Source organism: Opisthocomus hoazin, chromosome 2 (genome assembly GCF_030867145.1).
Source record: "Opisthocomus hoazin isolate bOpiHoa1 chromosome 2, bOpiHoa1.hap1, whole genome shotgun sequence".
NCBI lineage: Eukaryota > Metazoa > Chordata > Aves > Opisthocomiformes > Opisthocomidae > Opisthocomus > Opisthocomus hoazin.
In genome coordinates, this window is record NC_134415.1 from 84,149,633 (window position 1) to 84,171,783 (window position 22,151).

At 38.0% G+C, this 22,151-nt stretch overlaps 1 protein-coding gene across 2 annotated transcripts in view; it reads left to right on the top strand.

Annotated features, from left to right (window-relative positions):
• The window catches only part of ASCC3 (activating signal cointegrator 1 complex subunit 3), a 307,731-nt gene that overhangs the window by 143,909 nt on the left and 141,671 nt on the right, over nt 1–22,151 (top strand). For both annotated transcript variants that reach the window (XM_075414315.1, XM_075414316.1), the window contains exon 14: nt 16,021–16,155. In XM_075414315.1, coding sequence (XP_075270430.1) covers nt 16,021–16,155 — 135 coding nt within the window. The remainder of the gene's footprint in view (nt 1–16,020; nt 16,156–22,151) is intronic.

The following is a 22,151-nucleotide window of genomic DNA, read 5'->3' on the forward strand; positions in this document are numbered from 1 at the left end:
TGGGGTCTCACCAGAGCAGAGTAGAGGGGCAGAATCACCTCCGTCGCGCTGCTGACCACGCTTCTCTTGATGCAGCCCAGGATACGGTTGGCCCTCTGGGCTGCCAGCGCACATTGCTGGCTCATGTCAAGCTTTTCATCCACCAGTACCCTCAAGTCCTTCTCAGCAGGGCTGCTCTCAATCCTGTCATCCCCTTGCCTGTATTGATACAAGGCATTGTCCCAACCCAGATGCAGGACCTTGCACTTGGCCTTATTGAACCTCATGAGGTTCACACAGGCCCACTTCTAAAGCTTGCCCAGGTCCCTCTGGATGGCATCCCGTCCTTCTGGTGTCTCAACTGCACCACTCAGCTTTGTGTCCTCTGCAGACTTGCTGAGGGTACACTTATCTTGCTGTCTAAGTCATTGATGAAAATGTTAAACAGCGTATTGTTCTTCAGTATGAATTTAGTGACAAGGATAAATGATACTTCAGAGGATACTGAGGATTTTCAGTGGTCCAAAGCTTTTGAAAATTCTTGCTCTGTAGCCCTGACACAAATGGATCTGTGTGCAATAGATAGTTTCAACTAATAAACTTTCTGATTAATGTCAAAACTTCTGTAAATTATTCAAAATGTACCAAGATAATTATTGTCCACCAAGACCTTATGCCCTATCACAGACTTTTTAACAGATGTTACCAGATAATCCAGTGGTAATGTCATTAGTGGGTTTTAATTTGAAATGTACAATAATACAGAATGCTATAGAAAATGAGTTATTTTGAGGAATCCATGAGGATGGGAAATAAATATTCTTTATTAAGACACTAAGATGCATCTGGAAATTTCTTTTGACTTTATACTTCCATTCACTTTCCAGAGTATGAGATTTCTGATGTGTGTAGTGCTGTGATGATAGTTTTCTTTGTGGTTACAGAAGAGATGACTCCGGAATATGTTGCATTTGTACACTCCCATGTATTTAATCGTGAGGTATTTATAATAGTCTTATTTTGGAAGGATATCTTGAGAACGGCTGTGTATGTAAGGTGTGGGTTTACGAGGGACATTCTAATTGTTCTAGCACAGTTTACTATTGTTTACAAAGGAATGCATCATTTAAATTCTTCATAGGTTGATTAAGTTTCATATTAAAAACATTGCTTATACTCAAAGGCAGTTTTTCACTTTTCTGTTGATGTAGAAAACCTGTTGATTAGCAGCAAAAAAAGCTTCTGGATAAAGGTCTGTTTTAAAATTAGTACTGATAAGAAATAAGCTAGAAAACCCAACTGTTCTGTTCTTTAATTGTTTAGTAGGCTGGTTTATGTTACTGGATCTTACAAAACCAGAAGATAGTAGAAGCTGACATGGCGATTTTCTTAATCTTTTTACTTAAGTAAAAAGGAATGGGAACAGATATGAAGATTTCACAGAATCACAGAATAGTAGGGGTTGGAAGGGACCTCTGTGGGTCATCTAGTCCAACCCTCCTGCCGAAGCAGGGTCACCTACAGCAGGCTGCACAGTACCTGGTCCAGGCAGGTCTTGAATATCTCCAGAGAAGGAGACTCCACAACCTCCCTGGGCAGCCTGTTCCAGTGCTCCGTCACCCTCAGAGGGAAGACGTTCTTCCTCATGTTCAGACGGAACTTCCTGTGCCTCAGTTTGTGCCCATTGCCCCTTGTCCTGTCACTGGGCACCACTGAAAAGAGCTTGGCCCCATCCTCCTGACACCCACCCTTCAGATATTTGTAAGCATTTATTAGGTCCCCTCGCAGCCTTCTCCTCTTCAGGCTGAACAAGCCCAGCTCCCTCAGCCTCTCCTCGTAGGGGAGGTGTTCCAGTCCCCTCATCATCCTTGTAGCCCTCCGCTGGACTCTCTCCAGTAGCTCTTCATCTTTCTTGAACTGGGGAGCCCAGAACTGGACACAGTACTCCAGATGAGGCCTCACCAGGGCAGTGTAGAGGCGAAGGAGAACCTCCCTCGTCCTGCTGGCCACACTCTTCTTGATGCACCCCAGGATCCCATTGGCTTTTCTCCAGTATCCTCTATGTTCCTTTCCTTCAGTAAAGCTTCAGTAAAGCTGAATAGAATCTGCTTATCACTAATGGCTATCTGGGTTATTTTTTTATATTATGTATGGTATACATACAAGTGTAACTAGTTTTGGAAACACAGGAAGAGATACAGTAAACATGACAACTCTTGACTGATATTTCTCAAAAATATAATTTACGATAATGTAGAAACCTACTTTTCTGTACCAAGTCAAAATAGTTGATGTCAGAACAGGACAAAGTGAAATGCTTGAAACAAACTATTGCATGATCTTGTTTTTCTAAAACAAGGTGCAGAAAAAAGCCACTTATAATTTTGAATAATAATTGTCGTTCAAGTCCATTGGCATCTGCAAAAATGCGATTGTTAACTGCTAATGACATATATTTGCATAGTAATAGACTAGCTATACTTGCTTAATTTTCTACACGAGAATAAATATTGCTGTTTCTATTTCTATCCTGTCAATTAAAATTCAGTATAATTTCTACTACCTGTAGGAGTCAGTAAAGTATTGCTAGTTTGTCTTACTGAATAATTTGCCCTCTGCTTTAATTTTCACTCTGTTCATTTTTTCTCTGCATTTTGTCATATATTTGATTAATGCTACAAAATGAAGGTAGCATAGATGCCATTATATTGTTTTGAAACTGGTTTCATTTAGTGTCTGGAATCCATGTTTAAGCATTGATTACATAAATGAGCATTTATTTTGTAGGCTACCTAATATAATTCAAAATATAATGAAACAAGATCGTAAACACAAGTGTTTGTAATTTTTAAAGGAACTAATAATTTAGGACTTCCTAATGTAAATTAAATCAGACAAACCAATCAGCATACATTAGTGGAAAATGTGTATAACTGTTGTATAGGTATAAAACAAGAGTCGTGAATTTTCATATGGGCAAGTACTTTTATGTAGAAGCATCCTCCCATTAGTGCTGCTGCATATACACTGACTGTTCTGCAGTGTAAAGGTTTGATATCATCAGTCTCCTATATTAATTCTAGAGGCTTATTGTCAGATTTGTGGGTCCAGAACTGTTTTATCCATAGCTTTGGATGGAAATGACACCAAACCCCTGTATCTTTCATTTTCACATGGTGGCGGTAGACACAATGTCATGCTTTACATAAACATAACTGAGTGCCTCTCGGAAATGCCTGTGCACTACTATGTGCAGCGTATGGAACAAAAAGGAGAAGTTAGGGGTCTGTGTCCACTTGCTGAGCTAAGATCATATTAAGATCAGAGATGTGATGCGATAGATGTGATGACTGAGTGCTTCAATAGGTGGAAACAGGCTCTTGAGCAAGGTCAGGTCAGGATGGCAGGAAACTTGCTTGTATGTGAGAGCACAGCAGGGATACCTGGAACTCTGCCTAGGGACAGGCAATGAGCCAGCTGAGAGCTTAGGAGGAATATTAGCCAGCAGACAGACATGAGAAACATTGCTGTGGGAGATTGCTGCAGTCCCACTGATCAGGAATAAAGCAGATGAGGCCTTCTTCAGACAACTAGAAGAAGCTTCATATTCACTGTTCTTCTGGGGGACTTTACCATACCAATATCTGCTGGAGGGACAATACAACAGGGCAAAAGCAATCCCAGAAGTTTCTGGAGTGCATTGATGTCAACTTTCTAGCACAGGTCATTAAGGAGCTGATGAGGGTTGACGCTGTGCTGGACCTTGAACTTAGAAAAAGGGCAAGACAGGTTGGGGACGTGAATGCTGGGAGGAGCCTTGGCTGCAGTGACCATAAGATGGTGGAGTTCAGGATTCTGATGGAGGGTACAATGCAAAAAGCCAGACCACAGCCCTGGGCTTCAGGAGAGCACTTCAGCCTTCTCAGGGATCTGCTTGAAAGAATCCTATGGCAGGTGGTCCGGGAGAGCTTGTTGATTTTCAGGGATCACATCTACCAAGCTCAAGAACGGTCCATCCTGATGTGCAGGAAATCAAGCAAAGGTGGCCAAATGCCAGCATGGATGAGAAAAACTCCTGACAAAACTCAAACATGAAAAGGAAGCATACAGGAGGGTAAAGCAGGGATAGGAGACCCAGGAGGATTATAAAAGCACTGTCCAAGCATGCAGGAGTAGGATTAGGAAAGCCAAACACCATCTGGAGGCGAATATGGTGAGGGGTGTAAAGGGCACCAAGAAGTGCTTCCACAAGTACAACAGCAGCAAGAAGACAACTAGGGGAAGTGATGGCTCTTTGCTATATGGGGCAGGCAAGCTGCGGATAAAGGACATGCAGAAGATTGAGCTACTCAATGTCCTCTTTGCCTTGGTCTTTACTGGTAAGGTTTGACTACAGGAATCCCAAGATCCCCGAGATGAATGGGAAAGATTGGAGCAAAGACTTATGTATGCTTACCCTTCATAAATCTGTGCAGCCTTATTGGAGACACCCACACATGCTGAAGGAGCTGACCAGTGTCATTGCAGAGCCACTTATGATAGTCCTTAAAAGACCATGGTGATCAGGGGAGGTTCCTGAGAATTGAAAGACAGCACATCAGCTGTGTCTTCTGAAAGGACAAGAAAATCATGTCTGTAACCTGACTAGCAGGAGCTCAGTTGAGGTTACAATATTAAAACGAAGGGGAAGAAAGTCAGAAGATGAGAGGGAAAATTTATCAGCTTCTAGTTAAAGAAAAATTCCTTTGTCACCCTAGGCTAAAAAGTCATGTTAGGTATAATCCTAAAAAGTCAATTTAATAACTAACAGTAGTAAGGCCATTTTTTGTGGTGGAATCTGCCTTTCACAGGGGATTCTGTGTACCTTTGAAGTCATCTCCTGCCACTTGGAAATCAGTGAGACGGTAAGTTTTCAGGTTGTCTATAAATTATATAGAAACAAGAAGAAGGTATGTTAAAATATATACATATATATTGTTGGAACTATTTTGGACTATTCCAAATGTATTTCTTTTGCACCAAAGACAAATATGTTACATACTTACGACACCTATAAAAAAAAAATTTAAATGGTGATGGGATCCTGGGATGCATTAAGAGGAGTGTGGCCAGCAGGTCGAGGGAGGTTCTCCTTCCCCTCTACGCTGCCCTAGTGAGGCCCCATCTGGAGTACTGTGTCCAGTTCTGGGCTCCCCACTTCAAGAAGGATGAGGAGCTACCGGAGAGAGTCCAGCGGAGGGCTACAAGGATGATGAGGGGACTGGAGCATCTCTCCTGTGAGGAGAGGCTGAGGGAGCTGGGCTTGTTCAGCCTGAAGAAGAGAAGGCTGCGAGGGGACCTAATATGTACTTACAAATATCTGAAGGGTGGGTGTCAGGAGGATGGGGCCAGACTCTTTTCAGTGGTGCCCAGCAACAGGACAAGGGGCAATGGGCACAAACTGAAGCATAGGAAGTTCCGTCTGAACATGAGGAAGAATTTCTTCCCTCTGAGGGTGACGGAGCACTGGAACAGGCTGCCCAGGGAGGTTGTGGAGTCTCCTTCTCTGGAGGTGTTCAAGACCTGCCTGGACAAGGTCCTGTGGAGCCTGCTGTAGGTGATCCTGCTTCGGCAGGAGGGTTGGACTAGATGACCCACAGAGGTCCCTTCCAACCTCGAACATTCTGTGATTCTGTGATACTTCTACAAGTTCTGTATGTAGAAGCCTGTGGTTGAGTGGGAAGATCTTTTGCTAGAGAGGATACAACAAAGATAGAGGAAAGACAATGAAAAAGGAAGAAAATAAAACCAGGAGCAACTAAGTTTATACTGACAATTAGAAATTTTCCAAGATGAGTAAATGCAGTCTGCTTTTAACTTGTGAAGAATTTTCGATACAAAAGGAAGGATGTATAAAATGTCTCATTAGAACTCGTTTGTAGGCTGGTTAGTAATCCTTGAATTTTCCGTAGTGTAAGAGATCATAATAGACATGCAGATTATGTCAATATTTCTTTTAAATACAAGATGTACTAAAATGAATTAAAATAATTAGAAAATAAATTCAAATTCTCTTGTTGCCTTGGTAAGTGACACAGCCTGTTCAGCTTTTTCTGTTCCCATGGTGGTGTTTAATGTGTGAAAAGACTTTAATATGCAAAATACAAAAATCTTCTAAAATAAAAGCAAGATTTCTGCATTAAACTTTTTTAGTATAGGTCACCTCATAAAAACTCTTATTTTGTATACTTTATTGCTGTTCTTTTAGTTATTAGTTCTGGACAGTGATCTTCATAAGTTGCTGTGATATTAGTGAGAGGAAGGGAGAAATCACATATATACACTGTCATGCTATCATTTAGATCTGGTAATCAAGACGTTCTTATTTTGCATTGAGTGTTTTTGATCAAGAGCTATCAGTAGGCCATGTGCATTGTCCTCATTTATATTTTGTGTAGAATATACTTTTCATTCGGTAAATGTTAGGCACTGATATTTTGTACTGTTTCTTGGCAGTTGGGGAGAAGTCGCAACACAAGAGAGAAACAATTTTATTATTCTTTAGAATGAGGCTAGACATTAGTGCATTGTGCTTAGTCTAGGAGATGGTTCTATTTAATGAGCTGCAAAGGAGTATGTTTTTAACATAAATAGGTGCAGTCAGTGTTCCTTGGGGTGAAGAAACCTCATTAGGAACTGAGTTTTATAAAATACTGGGAGGAGGTTTCGTGCTGGTTGGATAGATTGATATGTTGATCCGTATCCCTATCTGTTTATGTTCAGTAGAAGTAATACTCAGGTCAAGAACTGGATAACCACATAAAAGAACATCTTACAAGGATTTAGCTGGATGAAGCGAAACAATGTCTTGAAGCTAAAATAAAGTATACATACTTGTCTCTAAACTACATAATTAATATCAACATTGCATTAAATAAATTTATTCTTTCATCTTTATTTCTTTGAAACATGATGCAAAGTGGGTGGCAAAACGTAGGCCTTCTATCCTTGAGGAGAGGTGTTAAGTAAAACAGAGATGCTGAACTCCAGAAATCAAGTGACCAGCACTCTAATAATGATGGAAAGATACCTCAAAGAAAGAGTGTGCTTCCCCAAAAAGATGAGTGCATCATTTTGGATTTATCATAGAGAATGTTAGTTTGAAAGACACGTTTTCCAGTAGCAAAAGTTAGCACGAGCATCTTTACTGTCCAAGGCAGAAGAAAGGTTTTTGAAGATATTTCAAGTACCTGATTATAAATTTTCGTGAATTATTTTAGATGCTTTTGTTATGTGTGTAAGTGGTGTGTTTTTTCTTTCTTCTCTGAGTGAAAAAGCAAGTCCTACTAGTGTCTAGTAATGTGTCTCTGATAACAGAAGAGTACTAGTCCTCATAGGTGTTTTGAATAATAGCACACTTTCAGTGCTTTGGTGATGCACTAACACGTTTGAGAAAGATTACAACCTGGAATATGCAACACTTGGGGAATGCAGGCACTTCCAGTTGTGAATTTTAAACAAAGTCTCTGGTGAAAGCATTTGATTTGTTTCATACTTGAAGAAAATTCTGGGGAGGTAACCTAGCTGGAGACATTTGCTTTCTTCTTTCTTGTGTATTTTTTATCATTTAAAACCTTTGGTTTCATGAGAGCAGCAGCAGACGCTTTCAGCACTAGGGCTATGTACACCAGCGCTAGCTTTGAACTGCAGAGTGCAGATCTAATTACACAGCTTGTAACTGTGGAACTGCTTCTCTCTATTCTAAATTACTTTTCCTAACTTATTTGCATAATTTAATGCACAGAGATTTTGCCGCTGAAATATAATATTCTCTGACACAGTTAGGACAGGCTAAATTAACCCTCTTAAAACTATATTACTGTCTCATAATTTATTTGGTAAATGCTTACCAACTTCATTGTGGGAAAAACATTCAACAAGGTGGTATATGTCAATTTTTAGCAAGGGCTGGTTCTTTACAAACATGTTTAGTAATGTACAGAGATTACAAGCAGACATTCACCTTAAGATTGTGCACCTCTAATCACCTAATAAAGCGGTCTATTTTTTTTAAGTCAGACTTGCTACCTGTCTGCCTCTCACTGAGAAGTTCTTTTTATTGTCAGCAATTTGTTCAAACACTTTAAATTTAAAAATTTGGTCAAGTCGTGATATGTGATTGTGAAATACATAAAAGTCAATGAATTCAAGTGTGCATTATTAGTTTAAAAACAGTGGGAGGTGAGGTAAATTTCAAAAAGAAAATGTGCTGCACATCTGAAAATTTCTATAAGAACTGTAGAAAAACTTCTGGGTAGAGGATAGTCATACAATGCTTGTTTCTTAGTTATTGTTTGCGTAATAAGGTCTTATGTCTTTCTGAATGAATGATTGCTGTGATGTCAGACGTTGTGTTCTGTAAGAAGACGCAGTCCACGTATAGAAAGTGTTAAGACAATATCAAATGTGTTCTTTAACCAGTGAATATTCTCGGAGTTTTTATGCATTAGACTTTTATTTCATTTAGGAGTAGAAGTAGTTCTGTGTCAGGACACATCTTCATTCCGGAAGATTAAAATCGTGTGATGGATACAATAGAGAACAGTAGAAAAAGAAAAGATGGTCTGGTGTGTAGGACAAAGAAACGCTTCACGGAAAATTTACATTTTGCCCCTGCCTCTGACAGTTTATGTCTGATGTTACCGAAGCTGAAGCTGCTGAAATAAAAATCTTTAGAAGTACATACTAATCAGGGCTTCTGACTTTTGAAAATTGTGACATAGGAAGCGTTGATCTGATGATTAAGAGCATTGGGTACTCTTGGCTTCAATGGAGTTAATAGGAGCTCTACTTATTAAGTCATACATAGTAAGTAGTATGATCTCACATCTGAAGTTTCCAACTCAGACAGTGAACATGCCTAACTTTGGTTTCACTTGCAAAATGTGAATATGAGGAAACAATGTGTATACATTTATTCTTGATGTTTTGTAATCCTGACTTCTTCTAAGGATTAACCTCAGAGCAAATTTCATGATGGAATTGTTATTTCTTGAGAGCAGGGTTTGACCAGAGTATGCTAGGTAAAACAAGGTAAAAACTAGATTTTGATTCATTAATTGAGTGTTGTCCGTTTCGCGTGAAAAATGTGGCAAGTAATGTTTTGATGTGAAAAGGAACCGGCATGGCTGAGGCAAGAGATGCTGGTCAAACTAAGGAAGAAGAAGGAACTGCACAGGCAGTGGAAGCAGGGACTGGCTTCCTGGGAAGAGTATAGGGAAACTGCCCGGTTGTGTAGGGATGGGGTCAGGAAGGCCAAGGCACAGCTGGAGCTGAACTTGGCAAGGGATGTGAAAAATAACAAGAAGGGCTTCTACAGGTATGTCAGCCGGAAAAAGAAGGTCAAAGAAAGCGTACCCCCACTCATGAGCGGGACCGGCAAACTGGTAACAGCAGATGAGGAGAAAGCTGAGGTACTCAACAACTTTTTTGCCTCGGTCTTCACTGGCAACCTCTCTCCTCACCCCTCCCGAGTTGATGGATGGCATGAAGAAGACCAGGAGGGTAAAATCCCTCCAGCTGTAAGTGAAGACCAGGTTCGGGACCTCCTGCAGAACCTAAATGTACAGAAGTCCATGGGACCTGATGAGATGCATCCCAGAGTCCTAAGGGAACTGGCTGATGTAGTTGCCAAGCCACTCTCCGTGATATTTGAAAAGTCATGGCAGTCAGGGGAAGTCCCCAGTGACTGGAAAAAGGGAAACATTGTGCCCCTTTTCAAAAAGGGTAGAAAGGAAGACCCTGGGAACTACCGACCTGTCAGCTTCACCTCTGTGCCTGGGAAGATCATGGAACAGATCCTCCTAGAAGATATGCTAAGGCACATGGAGGCCAAGGAGGTGATTCGAGACAGCCAGCATGGCTTCACCAAGGGCAAGTCCTGCCTCACCAACCTAGTGGCTTTCTATGATGGTGTAACAACAAGAGTGGACAAGGGAAAACCTATGGATGTCATCTATCTGGATTTTTGTAAAGCCTTTGACACAGTCCCCCACAACATCCTTCTCTCCAAATTGGAGAGCCATGGATTTGAGGGGTGGACCGTTCACTGGATAAGGAATTGGTTGGATGGTCGCAGCCAAAGGGTAGTGGTCAATGGCTCAATGTCCGGATGGAGACCAGTGACGAGTGGGGTCCCTCAGGGGTCCATACTGGGACCGGTGCTGTTCAATATATTTATCAATGTTATGGACAGCGATATCGAGTGTACCCTCAGCAAGTTTGCAGATGACACAAAGCTGAGTGGTACGGTTGAGACACCAGAAGGATGGGATGCCATCCAGAGGGAACTGGACAAGCTGGAGAGGTGGGCCTGTGTGAACCTCATGAGGTTCAACAAGGCCAAGTGCAAGGTCCTACACCTGGGTCGGGGTAATCCCCCCTATCAATACAGGCTGGGGGATGAAAGGATCGAGAGCAGCCCTGCTGAGAGGGACTTGGTGGTACTGATAGACGAAAGGCTGGACATGAGCCAGCAATGTGTGCTGGCAGCCCAGAGGGCCAACCGTGTCCTGGGCTGCATCAGGAGAAGCGTGGCCAGCAGGTCGAGAGAGGCGATTCTGCCCCTCTACTCTGCTCTGGTGAGACCTCACCTGGAGTACTGCATTCAGGTCTGGAGCCCTCAGCACAAGAAGGACATGGAACTGTTGGAGTGGGTCCAAAGGAGGGCTACAAAAATGATCCAAGGGCTGGAGCACCTCTCCTATGAGGACAGGCTGAGAGAGGTGGGCTTGTTCAGCCTGGAGAAGAGAAGGCTGAGCGGAGACCTGATTGCAGCCTTTCAGTACTTAAAGGGAGCCTATAGGAAAGATGGGGACAATCTTTTTAGCAGAGAAAACAGTGACAGGACGAGGGGTAATGGTTTTAAACTAAAACAGGGTAGGTTTAGGCTAGATATAAGGAAGAAATTCTTTACAATGAAGGTGGTGAAACACTGGAATGGGTTGCCCAGAGAGGTAGTGGAGGCCCTATCCCTGGAAACATTCAAGACCAGGTTGGACAGGGCTCTGAGCAACCTGGTCAGTTAGCAGTGTCCCTGCTCGCTGTGGGGGGGTTGGACTAGATGACCTCTAGGGGTCCCTTCCAACCCAAAACTTTCTATGATTCTATGATAAATACAGACTGTGTTTGCTAAAGACTGGCTTTCTAATTTAGCACCATCTCATTTTCTACATATTTTGCATGGTAGCCCAGCCAGCAGCTCCTTCAGGTCAGCGTTAGCAATTACAAATTTGGGTTTTTTTAATTTCTCCTGCTTAGCTACTATTGCTAATGATGCACCTGAAACAACTTCCAGTCCCCTGACAAAGAAACAGGCTGCTTGTTTTTCCTGTTCTTGTGGAAAACCCAGCATGGAATTACACTTGTCCTGTTTAGTTTCAGCTGTGTGTAGGCAGAAGCTTTGGAAATCATAGCTGAAGTTTTATCAAGTCTGTACCAAGCCTCTGCTAACTGAAAGCAAAAACATATGCTCTTTAAAGATTAACACCTCAGTAAATGTAGTAAAAAAGAATACTGATGATCTTCATGACTACAGTTTATTTTTATATGTGGTATTGGATATCAGAAGTTTTCAATATTATTAGTTTATTAAAATTTATTGAGTATAATGGTTAAAATAAAAGATAAAGGGACTTTGGAGCATAAAGTGCAGTGTGATCCCAATTCATCTGTCTTCCAGTTCTGGAAACATCTGAACTGAGTGCCTCCTAGTATCAAAGTTCATAAAGCTCCCAGGATTGCTTCTGAACATACATTATGTCAGGCAGTGATGAGAAAGGAACGTTTTATAGTTGGTTTTACGTAAAAGGCTCCAACTCTTTTTCCAGCACTGTTGGCATTCTCAGCAGCATGAAAAAAATGTGAAAATGTTTCTCATAAACATTTTGATTAGTGTTTTCATGGTTTCTGAATATTGTATCAGCGATCTTGCTGTTACAGTGGTAATGTTTTTGTGGGCTTTTAACTGTGAGCATTGCACAGTTTGTTGTTTTTTTTTTCTTCTCCAATTCGCTGCCCACTACCCTGGACTGTATCATTTTATACTTCTAGGAAATTTAAATTTAATTTATTTTATGGTCTTATTTCTTAAGGCATTTTGGTCTTTTCTAGTACCCCTCATAGCTGTGTTTTTAATATCTGCATGTCTTGAGCTCATATGTATCTTATCTAGTGTCTCCAGTAGATGACTGCAGGTGTGCCCAATTCTGTACAACTATTACATTGCTAAATCTTCTGTAGTGCTACATCATATTTTTTTGTCATTTTTTAGATTAATCCTCAAGTCTGTCATCATTTCAAATTAAAACATGGCACCAGACTTTGAAAAAGGCTTTAGATGCTTTTCTACTGAGACAAACTAATTATTGAGTGATATATTTTAAAGTATGTTAGTTGAAAGGGAAGTATTGCAAAAGTAATGGTGTGTAGTCATTTTAGAAATGTTCAATGGCCGAGATAGTTATATAATATAATTACATTTATATTTTTGTATAATACTCTATAGTGAAGTGTCAGCTATTAGATTTTATTTTCCTACAGAAGTTTATATTGAGTTGAGTTTCTAATATTTCTGTATGACTAGTAAATATTAGGTATGAATGTTACTGCTTCATCCACCAGTGTACTACTTTTAGCACAGTTTCATCCCAAGAAAGAGATTGGATCACGTCTGCTTTCAGGGTGAGGTAGAATTAAGGGCAGGGAAAAAAACTGAAAAATAACAACAAATTTTCTTCAAAGTCTTCAGAATAATATTTCCTTATCTTTTTGCTGTTGCTTATCATTATATTAGCAGGACCAAGACATCATAGTGACAGTTGACTTCAGAGTGTCAGTTTCTAAAGTCTCTGCCTGATTATGACTGGAGCTGAGAGGAATTTTCCTCACATTTGCAATTTCAGGAATGGGCTCTATATCAGCATTGCAGTTGCGGTTCATTTATGTAATAAATGTGAAAAGAAGATTATTCAATGAAGGGCCTGTTTGCTAGTATTATCTTTTCTGTGACTAGTAGTCTATGCTCTGCTTTGTATAATTGCAGTGACATAAGGTTTTTCCTGTTTTCATTTCCCAGTACAGCTTTCTTACACCATTTTTTTAAAATATGTGTAGGCCAACAAAGTGTTACACCTACTTTTTTTTTCTGTAGCTTGTATAGTTTGAAGTTACCTCCTAATACGACTTTTTCTCTGTGTGTTGTTTAAACAAGCCACAAAGAATTATACCCTGTTTAATTAAGAGGTTTATTGGATGTAGATGTACACGTGTGTGCAGATTTGCTTGCTGTTTTATTTGACTGGTTTTTAGTTCCTTTCAAACTTTAAAAGCATTCTTGCTTGCAGCTACGCTTTTAGCTTTGTCCTTCTAGTCATAAAACTAATAGCTATTCCAAAAAATTCAGACTACACTTCGTTTGGTCTTTGATCAGGAATTTTAAGAAGGTCAGGACAACCTATAAGATATTTATCAGTATTATGTCAAAGAATGCAGATATGTGTTAGTCTAATAAGTTTGAACTTAAATAATATTAGTGCTGTGTAAACACCATTTTCAAAGTTGCCATTTTAGATTTGATATAGGTAGTGATTGCAAAATTCATGCAAGACTAGAATAAAACAGAATCTAAAAGATTAAAATACAATGTAAAACCAAACAAACCTGGTTTGTGGTTAAATCGTGAAACTCCTTAGTCCATATGTGACTTTTTTGTTTTTTGTTTTTTCTTTTTTTCTTTTAAGGAATCGACATGTCAAATGTTTTTATACTTCCTAATTTAGGAGTTTCAAAATTACGTGGATAAAAAAAGAGCATTCCTATTTCACATTAATGCTTGGTACTGTATTTCCTCAGTTTCTCAACTTTCAGAACTTAGCTACTTTCACAAGATTAATTTTTAATCTATTCGGCAAAGAATCATATATTAATATGACTCCATTTAAAAAGGGAACAAATTAGTAAATTATAAAATCAAGTTGATTTAAAAGTGAAAAATTTTTTTCAGTTAAAATTGTTAGCATGGTTTAAGTAAGTGAGAATTTACTGAAGAAGACATAGTTGATCTGTTAATAAAAGGAAATTGCTGTTTTGGTAGTTATGTATTTTTATTCAGGCTTTCTATAGAAAAAATACAAAAAGATAAATAGACAAGTAATTACAAACAATTAATGAAGGCAGAAGGGACATACACTGTATTTATGTTATGATTGTCTTACTTTTTGAAGAAGTTTAAAGAAGGTTTTGCCAGTATGTTGTTTTTAAGTTAAATTGGTACGTTGCTAACTGTGACATGTATCTGAGAATATTTCTACTCAGATGAAAGCTAATAATTCTAGGAGTCACAGGGTTACTAAATTGATGGAAATGGAAATTGATGGAAAGATGTATCAAATAAGCTAAAACAGGTAAGGAGTAATTGCTCCCAGTAAGCAAATAGTTATGCACACATTGTTTCTCTTTTTATCTCTTCTCTGTATTGTCACCTGAATTAATTTGCTTGGGCTTAATGATAAATTTATAATTTATATAAATTCACAGCTGTTAAGTCTACTTTTATATAAAATTATGTGTATATTATACATACATTTATAATTAAATTATGAATTTCCAAATTAAGAACAGAGGCAATAACTTGTTTAATTATGCCCTAAATACCACTACTTTCACAATAGTATTTCGTTTAAAGTAATTCAGTCCTAGACTGCAAGTTGATACAAGCATGATGATGCCAAAAGGCCAAAATTAAACCCATGATTCTCTGGAATTTGACATACCAGTCTTAAAATTCAACTCAAACTACTTTAAAACAGAACTGTAACTCCATGGTTAGTTTTAATTAAAATTAGATGGATTTGCAAAGCAGTGCTTGCCATTTACTCAAGAGCCAGGTAGTCAGATGTTTCCAGATGTGAGTTTTAAGAACACAGAAATTGTCATACTTCATCAAACTGAGACTTGTCTGACCAAGTATGTGGGGTCAATTGAAGCAAACCCTGGGCAATACAAAGTGCTTAGAGGGACAATATAGAGTGTTTTCCATAGTGTACCTTTCCCAGCAGTATGGAGTTAACAGACATTCAGAACCATTATTACACTGGAATTAAGTGGTATTTAATCACTTTTCCCTTTCTAGACCAATCAGAGGACTTACTGCCATGATTCATCTTAGATGTGCCTTGCAGTGAATCTTAATTTAATATCAGTTTAAACTGCTTTTTATACATGTCTAAAGGAATAAGTATTAACATCTCATTGTTGTCTCTTTGTTCAGATACTATATGTGATGGTAATAAGCATAATCAAGTGACAGTAAGGTTGGTTGGGTGATACCGAACTGTATTTCCAAATCCTACTGCAGACATGGGTACAGATAATTTTTGATTACAACTAAACTCTTAGTTGATATTTCCATGGAAATGTCCACAGTGTTTCGAAGGTATCTGAGTGATAGTATATGGTTTAAAACCCGTAATCATATCTGTTAGTTTAAAATTTGTATCCCTGTATGTGTTTTGCATTTATTGGTGCTGGATTTCATTCTTCTCCTTGGTTGTCCAGTGGTTTGGGACTGCAGTATCCTCCTGAGGTTCTTCATAGTTTTTGTTTCAGCTGTCTCACATAGTCAAGTCATACCATCAGGAAACTTATCACCTCAATATTTGCTTCTCCAGATCATTTAGGAGAGGTCAAATAACACAACTCTTTACATCAAAGGTAATCTCCCTACTTCGTGAAAATGAACTATTTATTGTCAACAATTTTTCTCTATCTTTTAAAGACTAAAGAATTATAAAAGAGAACATTCTCAAAAGGTCTTTGAAAATATTAAATACAATATAGACAGGATCACCCTTTAATTTCACTAGAGCAACGTTAGTTTTCATTAGTGCATCGTGTATTAACAATTTTTTCTGTTCCTATAGGGAATGTTTTGTAATTAAAGTGTTTTCATTATTTGCATAAGACTTGTTATTTCTCATCAGCCCTGTTTCTTTCTGTCTTAAGGTGATGGTGTTTGTTCATGCTAGAAATGCCACAGTACGAACTGCTATGGCTCTTCGAGAAAAAGCAAAAAACAATGGTCATATTTGTCACTTTTTGTCACCCCAAGGATCAGAGTATGGACAAGCTGAAAAGCAGGTAAGTGAATAATTTACGTTGGTAGTTTTTACAATCCTAGAACTGATGTTTTTACAAGACAGTCCAAGATAGAATAGATGAAGCATTTTTGAGCTTCTGAGAGCTCATATTAGATTCTGTGTTTGTCTTTAGAAGTAATAAATATATTACCTTACTTTATACCTCTGAAGAGAATGTGAAACGATTCACTCAGACTTATTCTGAATGGGGCATAGATGTTACAGCTGGTAAAATCAAATTTCTGAAATGTAGAGAAAATTATATTTTAGAGAAGATTTTTTTAAATTCGGGATCAGGTGTGTAATTTGTGTTGAAATGCTACTGAGAGCTACAATAAATATTTTTAAAATTATGCTGTTATAAATAGATGTCCTTACGTTTCATAAAATAGCATATTAAAAAGCCCCTCTTTTTCTAGTGGATGTTAGTATCTGCTGCATTATAAAAATAACATTAAACCTGAACCTGGAGATCCCCTGTTTCTACTGTAGCACTGGTAATTAATGCTGAACTTTTTTACATTAGATTTCTTGGAAGAAAATCTGAAACTCTTAGTGTATTAAAAATAATACTTTTTTTAATGCTAATAAATAAAAAAAGATATTTTAAGCTACTGAAAGTACCGATGTGTATTTAGACACTCTAAATTACTGCTAAAGAATTCAGGAAAAAAGATGTGCTTATTTCAGCCATGCATGTTATGTGAGGCATCTGTAAAAGAAGTATTTGTCCAACTCACTCTGTGATTCAGTGAAAACTACTGTTGTAGGTTTAGTTCTTCTCTTCATGCTGGGATTAAATGAATTAGAAAGCGTATTCTTGTGCTGATGGGAACCACAAGAATGTCACAGAAAAAAGAAAAGTTCTAAACCTATTTGGAATACAGGTTATTGCTACCTGTGCTTGGATAGTGATTTAAGGTAGCATTTATACTACAAATTAAAGAGAGTGGTAGATAAGATGGCCTATAGGTTGGTTAACTGCATATCTGAAATAACTTCTTTTTCTAAGGGTATTTATGCATCACACTGAAATCTAGGAGATACTGAGTAATAATACCACATTTCCCTGCTCTTTTCTTCTGTTCCCTACATCCCCACCCCAGCACACATACATTTGTTATGAATCCTAGCATCTTTTCTCAATCAAATTTAGAATTGTTGGAGCATTGTAGTTCCAGATGTTGATCTGCTCACAAGATTGTAGAAAAGCTAACTTTGCTTTAGAAGATACTCATAGAAGTTTTCTAACTTTTGTGATAAAGCAACTGGCCTTCGTTGTAATTAAAAGCAAATGAATCCTCTTATATTTCATGGCAATCTTTGATCCCTTTGACTACTTTCTGCATTATTACAATAGAAAAAAATTTCTTTTGCCCAGAAGGTTTAGGGACTTTTATGTTATAAAATGTAATTGAAGAAGCATGAGTGGTATTGTGAAGAATCATTTCACATACTGTAATATAGCCAGAGACTATAGTTCTCATTATACTAACTCAGAATCTTAGGAAAGTAAACTAATAAATAAGAATTAAAATAATTGAAAGATTCCCAACAAAATTCCACTAAATTAAGTGGTTATTTTTATGCTGAATAAATTTCACTGGGAATTCCCTGAAGCACATAAAAACTGTCACCACAAGAAGTGTAGTCATTGTATGAAAGATACGATTATTCTTCATTGGAAATGCCTGAATCTGTTATTTCAATTTTTTTTTTTAAATGTAGCGAGTAGACATTATGACAAGAAGTCTTAAAATATAGAATAATATGAAGCATGTACCAGTGTTGGCTGAATTTTTTTTCTTAAGGTGTCAGTGTCTTTTATATTAAATAATACAAGATTTGTGATACTAGTAAGAAGAGATTCACTTTTGACTTATTTGTTGATTATGAAAAGCACATTTGAAATCAGGATTTTTTTTTATAAATGCATTGCCTATTCCTTAAAGTAGTTGTTTTATCATCTTTAGATCATATGCTACCTGCCAAAGTAACGCATTCAATCAGCTGTCTGTTTCCAGTAAGCCTCTTCCATGAGGGAGTGAACTGTTGGTTGCCAGAATTTGCCCTGCTAGGCTATCCTGTTTTTGACTAGCCTCTTTACTGGCTGCTCTTCAGCTGCAGCAGAAAATCCCAGAGTCATAATACTGTAAAAGGCATTTTAAAAGGTGTACTAGTCTACACTGCATTGTAAGGAAGAATGAACTGCGTTTATAACTTAACTGTTTATAACATAACTGTTTATAACATAATTTCAGAAAATTATGTGTAATATGAACATGTTTTGATGTGGTATAATACTTACTACTTATGGATATAACAGGCAGATTACTTCTCTGAGGCAGTGCATCTTATGTACCATATTGGAAAGGACAGACATGGAAGAGGAGAGGGAGTTGTGCTCTCTGTTAGTTAGATCTTTGGCCATGCAGAGCTCCACAGTGAAACCAGAGATGTGCAGCTCCTGTCTGGTTCAAGATCAAAGAAGGAAGGAACAGACAGGGAGGTTGTGGTTGAGATCTGTTGTGCACCACCTGTCTATGGGGAGGTAGTGGGGGTGTGACTTACTAGGAGCTGCTGGCAGGCCTTTGTTTTCATGGGAGATTTCAGCCATCTTCTGGGATGGTAGCAATATTGAGGCAACCCATGAGGTTCATAGGCTGCATTTAGACACAGCTTTTGAGTCCAACCAGGCCCCTACTTGGGTTGCTGCTCAAACAGGAAAGAACTGAAGGCAAGTCTGGTCGCAGAGGAAGACGGTGATGGTAAACAGTGAGAGTTAGTACTGTGGTCTTCAGGAGAGCAGTCTTTGGCTTATTCAGATAATTGCATGGTAGAATCCCCTGGGAAGCTTTCATGAAGTAGACAAATCTCTCTGCTTTAACACTGAAGAAATGGCTTAAACAGGGAGGAGTTCACCTTCACTGAAAACAGTGATGACTTAGCATTATGATGCGGGAAGTGGGGAAAAATTTGGGAAACAGAGAGGTAATGAAAATGAATATTTACGTTGTAAGCTTAGCTTTAAATGCTATTAATACAAAATGTGAATAAAATATTGTCACTGTACATGTTCATGTGAAATGTGCTTGTTATTCTAAGCAAATTCGCAAGGGACTTTGAACTCTTATGTGGGGAAACTACTGTTTTCTTTTAACATGAAACTGTAAGCATCATCCTTTTTCAGGAAAAGCTGTAGAAACAAGTTCAGTATGGCTTGTATACTGAATTGTCCAAGCGTTCTTAGATCTTACAGAGGAACATGAAGCATGAATGTGTAATGTGAGAAGTTATGGAATCTTTCCCAGTAGAATTCAAGAAGTTCCTAGCAATTAGAACCTAGGAAGAATGCGAAAGATGAGGCTAAATGCAGTTATAAACAAGCTGGTGATTGTCTTGGAAAGCAAGACCAAGAAGTACGACTTCTAATAACAGCACAAAGTTATAACCAAGGACTGATAAGAAGGAAGAGGTGTGAAGACCATAGCAATGAATGAGGGAGAACTGTATTCTCCAGCAGAGTTCACATAATGTTCTTGAGGCTGCCCTGAGTCTTGCAATGACTATCAATAGACAGAATAATTAAATTTCTCCAGTGATCAATACATGTGATATGCACATTTTATATTACTGCAAATTCACTTTATTTTACTTCTTACGCATGTAAATGTGACCTAAATCTTGGGGAAAAGATATTATTGTTATTATTGTTGTTATTATTATTATACATATTATGTATTCCTGTGTACTTAAGGGCCTCTTCATTGACACACAAATAAATTAGTAATGGGAATAATAAAAATAGAGTGAAAGCCTAGTCATATTGAATTCTGTAGCAAAACATCACCAATAACTTTTCCCTGCATACTTCCATTTGTCCTCTTTCAGGATCCATTAAACAAACAAAATTAAATTGTTCTAATTTTACTTACCATAAAAACTAGATTTTTTTTTTTGTTCTGTCTCTCTTACCTCATAAATATTACCTACAAAAGGGGGTTTTAAGATATGCAGGAAATCTAATACATGTTCTGTGTTCATAGGATACTTGTTGCTGTTTAAAATAAAAATGCATATCACGTATTGAAATAATTATGTCACAGCATATATCTTTGAGGCATATTTTAATTTATATACAGTTATCACAATGAGGATACTAGTCAAATAAGATATATACTCTGCCAAGGCAGCAACTCTGCATAAACAATCATCAATAATCATAAAATGAGTAATACGCTAGCAATGTTTTGCTGAACAATTAAGGCTAATGTATTGACTTGTGCGTACACTAGAGATTTCAGTCATTAGAGCATGTAGGGGTTTGTTATTAAAACTATTACTGTTCAGTATAAATTTTCTTTTTCTTTCTTAGCAGTAAATATTTCTAACAGAAGTGACTATAGTAACAGCAGTAATGTACGTGCATCTTACCAAAGGGCTTTATAATCACGTGTTTTGTCATAGATTTCAAAGTGTAACAGATGAAGACACAGGACACGGTGAAGTCAAGCTGGTTGTAAGAGATTCCCCCCCCCCCTTAACTTTCTGCTCCCCCTCCAATAAACCCATTTGGTAATTAAACACGGCTGGAATAGCACAATCTGAAGTATGTGCAATATACATCTACGTTCAGGTAACCTGAAAGCGCAGAAATTTTCTCCTCCACTGGTAATTCTAATACTGGAGAGATTTACTGGCCAAGGCAAGAGCTTCAGTACCACACAGGTGTACAGACAAAACCTGATATATAGGCCTAAGTGACTGTCACCAGGAGTTATAACTGTTCGGTTTTGTACCATTAAAACTGTCAGAAAAAAAAAAAAAATTGTTATTGCAGCCAAGTGTGGTTCTGAGCAGGACAAGTCAGAGTTGTAGAAACACTGCAGAGACACACTAATGGATTCATAGTTTTTGTGGACAAGAAGGACCAGCTCTTCTGAAATATTTATAATGGGATGTAGAGAACTGAGCAAGGCCTGAATTTCTGTTTGAGCTCCAGCAACGATTCCTAGCATGTATGATGTGTGTCATTCTTCATGTCTGAATTGGCCTGCCTACTGCTCTAGACCTAGGATCTCACGCTGGTTCTCTTCACTAATGTAATTTTTTTCACTGTGAAAGTGCTTGTTCATTTAAATAATAGTGAACTGTTTGTAGGGGTAGATCAAGCTACTCAATAAGTCTCTTAATGGCAAATTTCTGGTGGCCAGGAGAATATACTGAGAAGAGCATTGATACATACTCTTCCTTAGGTGTTAGCTGTTGAGAGACATTACTGCTCTACACATTGTCTGACCAGGCACAGCAGTTCTTATGCCTTATACTACAAATCAGATACATCTTATGCAATAAAATGAGTATTGACATGATAAAACACATGACTTATAAGAGCTTTTCAGGGTTCTTTTCAAAATCCATTCTCAAAACTACCTAGGTTCTTTATTCCCAGATATTTCAAAGCTCAGCTTGTAGGTGAGCCAAATGGCACTGTGGAACTGATCTGTCCTTGCAAGCATTTACCATTGCTTCAGAGTGCTTCTGATTTCCAAACTGTACATTTAATCAGCATGATCACATTTTAAATTTTTGATCACCAGTACAAATATTAAATATCCACGGGTCAAATTGGATCTCTGAAGAACTTCATTAGACGTTCTGTCAAGTCAAGGTCTTTATATACAATTAATTTCTTTGACCATCATTGCCTAATTTTAATCTCCTTAATAAGTGAAATTCATTTTATATAGTACTACATTCCCAGTGCTATACCATATAAATGAAATTTCTGACGGAAGTCTAACTGTATTGTATCAATGCTGTGTGATGCAGAATGATTAATTTAAGCTTCATAATGATAATATCATGTTTGTCTGACAAGAACTATCTTGTATAAAGGGATGTTTGTTGGCACAGTTCCCAAAATTATCAGACTGCAGGCCATTCAGTCTTTCCATTTCATTTGATATGAAATTTAGCAATACCTTGCAGAGAATG